Source organism: Cebus imitator, unplaced genomic scaffold, assembly GCF_001604975.1.
Source record: "Cebus imitator isolate Cc_AM_T3 unplaced genomic scaffold, Cebus_imitator-1.0 Scaffold590, whole genome shotgun sequence".
In the NCBI taxonomy this organism is placed as follows: Eukaryota; Metazoa; Chordata; class Mammalia; order Primates; family Cebidae; genus Cebus; species Cebus imitator.
The window spans coordinates 988,759-998,146 of NW_016107905.1; the positions used below are offsets into that span (position 1 = coordinate 988,759).

Here is a 9,388-nt window from a genome sequence, read left to right on the forward strand (position 1 = left end):
AAAGAAAATTAACCTCAGATAAATACAGGATTTGCAACAGATAGTTTGATGTAATTATCTATTAGTTACCCTCAAGACCTTTTCATTTAAAAATGAATTTCCATATAAGAATTTCCAGTCCAACTAATACTTATTTCCATTTTATTTCAATAAAGTTAAAAATGAATATTAGTATTCAAGGAGGATTGACATTTCCATAATTTCTTTATAGGTTTTAAGAAATACCAGTACTCAATATTATTACTTTTTATTTATTTTTTTTTTGAGATGGAGTCTTGCTCTGTTGCCCAAGCTGGAACGCCACAGTGCAATCTCAGCTCACTGTGATCTCCACCTCCAGGGTTCAAACAACTCTCCTGCCTCAGCCTCCCGAGTAGCTGAGATTACAGGCATGAGCCACTGTGCCCAGCCAGTACTACTGCTACCTGGAATTCCAGAGTGAGCTGAAGGGGATTTTATCATTCAACAAAAGTCTCATCGCTAAATTCTTTAATTAGACAAGAGGTTAAGATTGTCACATACAGAAACATTCTGAATCAATTTCAGGTCATCTTCTCTTGAAAAGGATGTCACTTCTTGAGCAGCACAATTTAGGACTGACAAAGCTGTGAAGATGTCAAGTGTGAAATTAATCTTGGATAGTTCACAATGGGAACTACTTCAAATTCCAAATTGGCAGATGTTAGCTTAAAGGGCATCTACGACATATTAACATTTAAAAAAAAATTTCTTTGTATTTATATTAACATATTTCTTATAGGTTTCAATGGTATTTGGAGATTGTTTACCTCTGGAGTTCCAAGTTCTGCTACACTAACTAGGCAGAAAGCATGAGAAATACTGTTGAAGGTATGAAAGATGTTCCTAATTTGGGGAACTAAAGGCACCAATTTAGATAGATCCTATTTTCATTCCTTCTTTACAGTGTTTATTAGAAAAGGCAACATTTAGTAGTCAAGTGATTTGGCAATGGGAATCTAAATGACTTGGTTCCAAATCCCAGTTCTACCACAGTCTGTGACTTCCAGGCCGAGTTTGCTCATTTGTAAAGTGAGGTTTAACAGTATCTCATAGTCTCGTCCTGAGGATTAAGAAGACAGTGCACATCAGTGCCTGGTCTACAGAGCTCAAAAAACATTATTATATTATTATGCAGGTAAGTCTTAATTACATTTATCAACATAGTATCCTGGAGAAAACAAAGTTTTTCAGGAAAATAATATTGAATCAGATTGTATCCAGATTTTATTTGATCCAACCTTAGTTTTATCAAAGATCCTTATGAGACAATAATCTGTAGTTCAATCTGAGAAAAGACAAGCTGATTATTTCTTTGCAGATATGGATAAATTTACTGAGATTGTAAAGTTTAAAATCTTGTAATTTACATTCATTCATTTGAGACAGGATCTCATTCTGTTACCCAGATTGGTCTCAAACTCCTGCAATCTTCCAGCTTCAGCCTTCTAAAGCACTAGAGTTACAAGCATGAGCCACCATGCCTGGCTGAAATCTTAGAATTTTCAAATGAAATTTCAAACAGGTATAAAATCTCTTGTATTACCATAAGAGAATAAGAGCAATGTACCAGACAATATAAAAGTTCTTAAAAATGTAACTTTGTTAAACCTACTTCAGAGAGAACCTATTGCAAAGACAGAAGCATACTGAACAAATATGTTCTTCAGACACAATAAACCTTTGATTTGAGGGGAACTCAAACCCCTAAAGATACTTATTATGAATGAGTCATTTATTATAATCAGACACTGATATGGTTTGGTTGTGTCCCCACCCAAATCTCATCTTGAGTTGTAGTTCCCATAATCTCCATGAGTCATGGGAGGGACACAAGGGAGGTAATTTAGTCATGGGGGGTGGTTACCCTCATGCTGTTCTCGTGATAGTGAGTTCTCACAAGATCTTACGGTTTTATAAGGGGTTTTCCACTTTTTGCTCAGCACTTCTCCATCCTGCCGCCCCATGAAGAAGGATGTGTTTGCCTCCCCTTCTGCCAAGATTGTAGGCTTCCTTAGGTGTCCCTGGCCGTGCTGAACTGTGAGTTAATTAAACCTCTTTCCTTTGTAAATTACCCAGTCTCAGGTATGTCTCTATTAGCAATGTGAGAATGGACTAATACAGACACAAAACTTTAAAACATGAAAAAACAAAACAAAGCTTAAAATGAGAGTAAGTATAATCAAGAAAAGAAAGTTAAATACTAAGAAAAATACTATAAAGCAGGGACGGTAGAGGAAAAGCCCTGGCCTCTCCAAATAGAATGTTAATGGTGAATAGTAATGCAAACCCCAAAACAAGACCTTTGAATTCCAAACAAATTGCCGAGATGTTTCAGTGACCGGGAAGGGGTTAAGGGGAGGAGCTTCCCCATTATTATGTATGTTTCTAAATAAAAGGTTTAAAATTATAAATTAGAACAAAGTTATAAAAATGAAAATCTTTAAAAGTTTTTTCTTATCAGTACTGAGAACCTGCCTCAACATTTTTCAAAGTTTTTAGTATGCTCTAGACAGTGTTAAGCCTATGTTTATATTATTTTAACCTCATAACAATCCCAGAAGGTCATTTAACAGAATAGACTTAAATTTTAATAGCTTGTTCAAGTAGTGACACTGATTTTGAATAATACTGTCTCAAACAGTCCCTTTTGAAATCAGTGCATTATTAATCATATTAAACTTTAAAATCATCCTAAGATGCCAGGCGTGGTGGCTCATGTTTGTAATCCCAGCACTTTGGGAGGCCAAGGCGGGCGATCACTTGAGAGGTCAGGAGTTCAAGACCATCCTGGCCAACATGGTGAAACCCTGTCTCTATCAGAAATACAAAAATTTGCTGGGCATGGTGGCACACACCTGTAGTCCCAGCTACTCAGGAGGCTGAGGTAGGACAATCGCTTGAACCCAGGAGATGGAGGTTGCAGTGAGCCGAGATCACACCACTGCACTCCAGCCTGGCGACACAGTGAGACTCTGTCTCAAAAAAAAAAAAAAAAATCCTAAGAATAGCACTTCTTTCACCTGCCAATTTATGGAATTTATGCCACTGGTTATTTTAGGGAGCTGGTCTTGCTATGTTGCCAGTGGCTATCCACAGGTACACTTATAGCTCACCACAATCCTGAACTCCTGGGCTCAAGTGATCCTCCCTCATTGGCATTTGGAGTAGCTGGGACTACTGGTGTGTGCTATTGCACCCAGCTTTGCTGTTTTAATACATGAAAAATGTGGCATTATAACCCAAGCTGGTCTGCAATAAGAAAAGTATGGAAACTAAGAGTCTTCAGAAATTTTTATAACAACATGATTACAATTATAGTAGTAATTTTTTATCTGTTTGAATCTAATAACAATACATTTGCGCTTGTATTTTCTATAATTTTTTACCACTTCATTTTCCTACTATTTCATTTTTATAAGTGTATTGGTATGGATTGAAATAAAAATTAAAAACAAAAACTAGGCTGGATGCGGTGGGTCACGCCTGTAATCCCAGCACTTTGGGAGGCCAAGGCGGGTGGATCACCTGAGGCTGGGAGATCGAGACCAGCCTGACCAACACGGTGAAACACTGTCTCTACTAAAAATACAAAATTAGCCAGGTGTGGTGGCACATGCCTATAATCCAAGCTACTCGGGAGGTTGAGGCAAGAGAATCACTTGAATCCAGGAGGCGGAAGTTGCCCTGAGCTGAGATCGTGCCAGTGCACTCCAGTCTGGGCAACAAGAGCAAAACTCCATCTCAAAAAAAAAAACACAACAAACAAACAAAAAACCTGATCCTTTACTAGACAGGCTGAGGAATACTGCTGTAGAGCTCTGAGGCAAAAACAGCTTGCTTTCTGTTACCAGCTCTGTGACAAAGAGGAGACATATTCAGGTGAGTAACAACCCTTCGACAATCAATCTGAAATCCCACTTTGGCCATCTGGTTTTTCTATCATAGCTCCATTTATCAATTGGAGCACACTGAGTTTATACTAGGTAATATGGACTCTCAACCTACTTATGTAATATTGTTATTTAGGGCCAAAGAAAACTCCTCATTAGCAATTGAATCTAAAAAAGATAAGACAGTGCTAACTATAAACTAGTATGTCTCACTCCCTTACCAAACAGGACTTCATTTGTGTAAAGCATGCTTTGGCTTCCTTTAAAAGTTAAAAGTGTTTCTCTTTCCCATATGCCGAAAAAATCAGCATCCTGATTATCAAAGTTACTTATAATTGCATTTGAGAGTCAGACTTTTTTTCCTCTGTTTTATAAATTTTTAAGGCATGAAGGTACAGTTGCCAGGTCAAAGGGCAAGGAAGAAGGTCACAAAAGTATCAAGAAAGGTAGTTTTGGGGTGAGGAAAAACTGAGAGAAATCAATGTCACATAAACCTCTTGGTGGTCATATCTGGCAGTTAGACTTCACACTACCGCAATTTCAGACTACTTGATTTTAACTCGTTTTTGAATACTAATCTTTCCATAATTGATCATCTGACTTTTATTCGTGCTCTGAGAAATTCTGAAGAAAAAGTATTGAATGAGAAAGCAGCAGCAGCAAAATTAAAAACATGAATAAAAGGCATTTCTTTTCATGTAAATCAAGCTTGTCCAACCTGTGGCTCCTGGGCTGCATGCAACCCAGGTGAGCTTTGAATGAAGCCTAACAAAAATTTACAAACTTTCTTAAAACATTATGAGGTTTTTTTGCAATTATTATTATTATTTTTAGCTCATCAGCTATCTTAGTGTTAGTGTATTTCATATGTGGCTCGAGATAACTCTTCTTCCAATGTGGCCCAGGGAAGCCAAAAGATTGGACACCCCTGATGTAAATAAAAGTGAACTGTAAAATATTAACACTTATCTCTAAAAAAAGCCAGACTTCCTTAAAGAGGCAAGTTGTTTATCCTGTGTAGGAGTTTGGGGAATTATTTTGTAAGGAAAGAAATTGTGCTTTCCAGTCCCCCATGAATGAAATTTATTTTGACAAATTTACCATCTCACTAGTTTCAGTATAACATTGGTCCATAATAATGGCATAATTTGCCTAGAAAAAATGTTTAGTAGCCGGGCGCGGTGGCTCAAGCCTGTAATCCCAGCACTTTGGGAGGCCGAGGCGGGTGGATCACGAGGTCAAGAGATCGAGACCATCCTGGTCAACACGGTGAAACGCCGTCTCTACAAAAAATACAAAAAATTAGCTGGGCATGGTGGCACGTGCCTGTAATCCCAGCTACTCAGGAGGCTGAGGCAGGAGAATTGCCTGAACCCAGGAGGCGGAGGTTGCGGTGAGCCGAGATCGCGCCATTGCACTCCAGCCTGGGTAACAAGAGCGAAACTCCGTCTCAAAAAAAAAAAAAAAAAAAAAAAGAAAAAATGTTTAGTTACCAGGGGACAGAAATCCTAGTTGAATTCTAAAATGTCTTTAAGTTATATATAACTTTCATTTTTATTTTAACAGCTCAAAATGCACTGTGTCTGCTCTAATAATAAACAGATATTATGAATGCTGCTTTATAGCATTTTAAGACCTATAGCTGGAAAAGACCACTTGACCGACAATTTAAGAAAGCCAGAAATGAAAAAAACATACTAATTGTCCTTATTAATGTCCCAGATAATAACACAACTCCTGTAAACATTTCCTTCCAGTGAAAAAGCAAATAGTATATATCTGCATATTGCAATAATCATTCAAGGAAGTTTGAAAAAATACTAAAATTGGTAAAGTTATAAGCATTTTATAGAAATAAAAATTTTACTGGTTGCTTATCAGAATTACAATTATTCATAATGTTACCTAAGTAAGTTAAAAAATACACAAACCAACCCAAATCTCACACGTCAGCCTTACTAATGTCAATTCAATTCTAATACAGTTATAAGAAAATACGGTTCTGTCAAAGGAAACACAGCAGGTTCACAAACTACTGGGCAGGCAGGTAACCTGAATGAATGAAATAGGCTTCAAGGGCAAGGAGGACTGTGACTATCAGCTGCTACTCAGCCCATCCCAACTGTTGCCTTGAGGAAATACTGGTAAAGAACAATAATAAACTGTCTGCTAATTTAACAGTCAGCCTGTGGGGTGCATTTGGTACACAGTCTACCATGTATACCAAGAATTGGTCTGAGTCAGAAAAGCTGGATTGAAAAAATATCTCTCCCCTGATTCTAATAAACTTCATGAACCCATCCAGTCTGTACCTCACTGATCTTTCTTTCTTTCTTTTTTTTTTTTTTTTTGAGAGACGGAGTCTCAGTATTGCCCAGGCCAACTCCTGGGCTCACACAATCCTCCCACCTTATCCTCCTGAGTAGCTAGGACTACAGGTGTGCCCCACCGCACCCAGCTTGAGTTTTTTAAGTGAAGTTAGGTAATGTATATACTTTTAAAAAATGTTGTCATTAGATGCTGAGGGGTAGAGACAAAAAAGGAAACAGAAAAAGAGCAGCAACAATTCAAGCCTCCATTCCATCTGGATATGGGCTTACTTTTCCTCAAATTGACAACTCCTTGTCCCACCTTCTTTCCCACCCACAGGCTATTTTCACCTGCAATGTCTCCTCTTCCTCAGGTTTCTTCAAGGTAAACTTAATATTTCACTTATACCTTTCCTTTCTACTTCAGGCCATTCTACTCTCCTCTTTCCTTTGAAAGTACTTTCAGGAACAGCATTGAAAGTAGGGCCTATTTTACTGCTGAACTCTAGGACAAACTCATGAAATCTTGTTCCCTCTAAATGTAGTAGTTATTCCCCCTAAATCTTTGAACACTGTGCACTTCGTGAATTCTTTATGCCTACCTAAAGGACCTATTGGAATGTTCAGTGAACAGTGTTCATCTACCCCTCTTCCTTGGGACCCTCGCTTAACGTTTGTTCAAGGAATGCCAATCAAATTAACCAAAATGTTAAAACATATTAACCAAAAATTCATTGCTAAGCAAATAGATTTGAAACAACTTCAGAATATCAATTCCAATGCTCACATTTGAAAGGAACTGTGAGTTAAGAACAATCTAATTTTTCTTTCATTCATTCTAGCACAAGCATCCAAAAAACAAAACAAAACAGCTTTCCTCAGAAAGGTATGTTTGACTTTCTCAACAAGAAGTTATCATACTGACTTCAATTCATATGGACAAATAACATTCTCCATTTATTTTATTTTATTTTTTTTTGGAGACAGGATCTCACTCTGCCATCCAGGAATCCAGGATGGAGTGCAGTGGCCCAAACACAGCTCATTGCAGCTTCAGCCACCTGGGCTCAAGCGATCCTACTACCTCAGCCTCCCTAGTAGTTGGAACAACAGAAGCACACCACCACGTGGATAACTTTAAATTTTTGGAGGGACAGGGTCTCACCATGTTGCCCAGGCTGGTCTAGAACTCCTGGGCCCAAGTGAGCCTTCCACCTCAGCCTCCCAAAGTGCTGAGAGTACAGGCATGAGCCACTCCATTTATTTTCTTGATAACAATATGGAACCTTGATTCCATAAAACCTCTGAGAATCAAAAGAAATGTTATGGTGCCTCTCTCCAGGAAAATGCACAGAACCTCAAAATTTTTAAGCAATTCCAGGGGATTCAGGATACTCCAGGATCTTCAGTGAAATATCTATCTACACCAGGTTAAGAATTCCACTGCTGAATATGAGGTTTGTTTTTAAAAATATAGTCTTGCTTAATGGGACCTTTAGCTTTGAGATTAATCAAGGGAAGCAGCTTCCCTTTGCAACTACAACTACTACCTCACAGCCATCCTGACAGCTGACAGAAAATTGATAGTTTCTTACCTCTGAGAAATTAACAGCCAAGGGAATGATGCCAGCCACGTAACACCCCACCAACATAGCCAGAGACAGCAGGCTAATGGAGATGAAATCATCCATTCTGCCCTCCTTTATTCACCCACCACCACTTGACAACAAATTTCCAGTGGCTTTAAAAGGTGCTTAGGTTCTTTAAACACGTGTGGTGGTGCAAAGAGAGTGGGCTTTCCAGTTCTTTAGGCCTTCCCACCAGCAGATGTGTTCACGAGGCACCTTCCTCTTGAAAGTACCTGGAAACAGATCCTTTTTGCTAATATTAGCACCAGAGAAAGCTTACAGCAATCTAAGGTCCCAGGCTCTGGGTTCTCAGATGCCAGTCACAGATTCTCGTGGGTTAAGAGAGATGCGAAAAGTCAATGGTGAAAATGTGCGAATGATCAATTTCTTCGATTGTCGGAATGAGGGTGGCACAACGTCTTAGGCGGCAGCGGGTAAGTAACCCAAGCGAACCTGTTCGTTCCCTAGACGCCCCAGTCTCCAAGAGGCGGCCCTGCAGGTGATCCGCCCCCCAGGGCAGGAAACCAGCCCACCAGTCCCAGCAAACTCTCCTCCGAGCCTGGGATGAGGAAAGGAGTCCTGCACGTCTCTAACGATGGGTCCTAGGGGTTCAGCAGCAAAGTTGACACAAGGCTGTCTCTGCCCTATACCCGGTGCTGCCCATGGTACTCCACTCGGCCGGGCCTTGACCCGGAGTCGCCGATACTACAGCTGCCATGGCCGCCAAGTGGCACCTCTCTTTCCATCCACTTCCGGATTGTCTCACCGCCCCCTCCTTTACAAGGGCACTTCCGGGTTACAACCGACCTCTAGCCCGGGATACTTACAGTGCCGCCATTTTTGAGTAGGGCTAATGAAAGATGACTGATGTCACTGTCTACACCGTTGATCACTTGAGGCGTATGTTTAATAACGAAAGAACGGAAGACAGCGTCTTGAAAAAAAAAAATCTTTCTAAAGCTAGGAAACTTTCCCCTACTTACCTTTTTGCCTTTATCGAAGATGGCTGAAACAGAGTCAGTATCTGCTCTAGCTGCCGGAAGTGACTGTGCCTCTATGATCCAAAAGGCACTTTTGCGTTGCACTTCCGACGACTTCCGGCGGCTTCTCTCGCGGGGATTGGCTGTTAGCGGCGTTGTAGCTAAGCTCGTGTAGTGGCGGCGGTGCCTGCAGCGGCTGCAGCGAGGAGAGTTTGGCGCGATGGTAAGAAAGGCCTCCATGGCCACCCAAGTCCGAGTCCCCGGCCTCCAGGGCGACCCTAGCCCCATACATTTGCCTTTCCCCACGAGCCCCATACAGGGCTGCGTGATGCTCTCCGCCACTAGTCGGTGGATCGATCCTGCCGCGGAGACGCCAGGCCTGACTGACTGTAGGCCCCGGAACCCTGGTCCGCCCTGCGGTTGCGCGCCCGCCTGCTCGCTTGGCTCAGGAGTGCCTTGGGCCTGGGAGTACGCTCTCTCCCGATTGTTACTCGGTACAGGGAGGCTTGGGGATGGTGCTTTTTTTTTTTGCTTTTTTTTTTTTTTTTTTTTTTTTTTTT

The 9,388-nt window shown here is 40.6% G+C and overlaps 2 protein-coding genes across 5 annotated transcripts in view; one reads left to right on the forward strand and one right to left on the reverse strand.

The window, feature by feature from the left end:
• The window catches only part of SLC39A9 (solute carrier family 39 member 9), a 53,719-nt gene extending 44,462 nt beyond the window's left edge, over positions 1–9,257 (reverse strand). For 2 of the 4 annotated variants that reach the window (XM_037734227.1, XM_017516491.2), the window contains exon 1: positions 8,832–9,257. In XM_037734227.1, coding sequence (XP_037590155.1) covers positions 8,832–9,143 — 312 coding nt within the window. In that variant the 5' untranslated portion in view covers positions 9,144–9,257. Of the gene's footprint in view, positions 1–7,815; positions 8,620–8,831 lie in introns of those variants that run through there. The other 2 variants (XM_037734228.1, XM_017516490.2) reach the window with 1 other exon arrangement.
• ERH (ERH mRNA splicing and mitosis factor) overlaps positions 8,929–9,388 on the forward strand; it is a 13,118-nt gene continuing 12,658 nt past the window's right edge. The window contains exon 1 of the mRNA XM_017516493.2: positions 8,929–9,051. Coding sequence (XP_017371982.1) covers positions 9,049–9,051 — 3 coding nt within the window. The 5' untranslated portion in view covers positions 8,929–9,048. The remainder of the gene's footprint in view (positions 9,052–9,388) is intronic.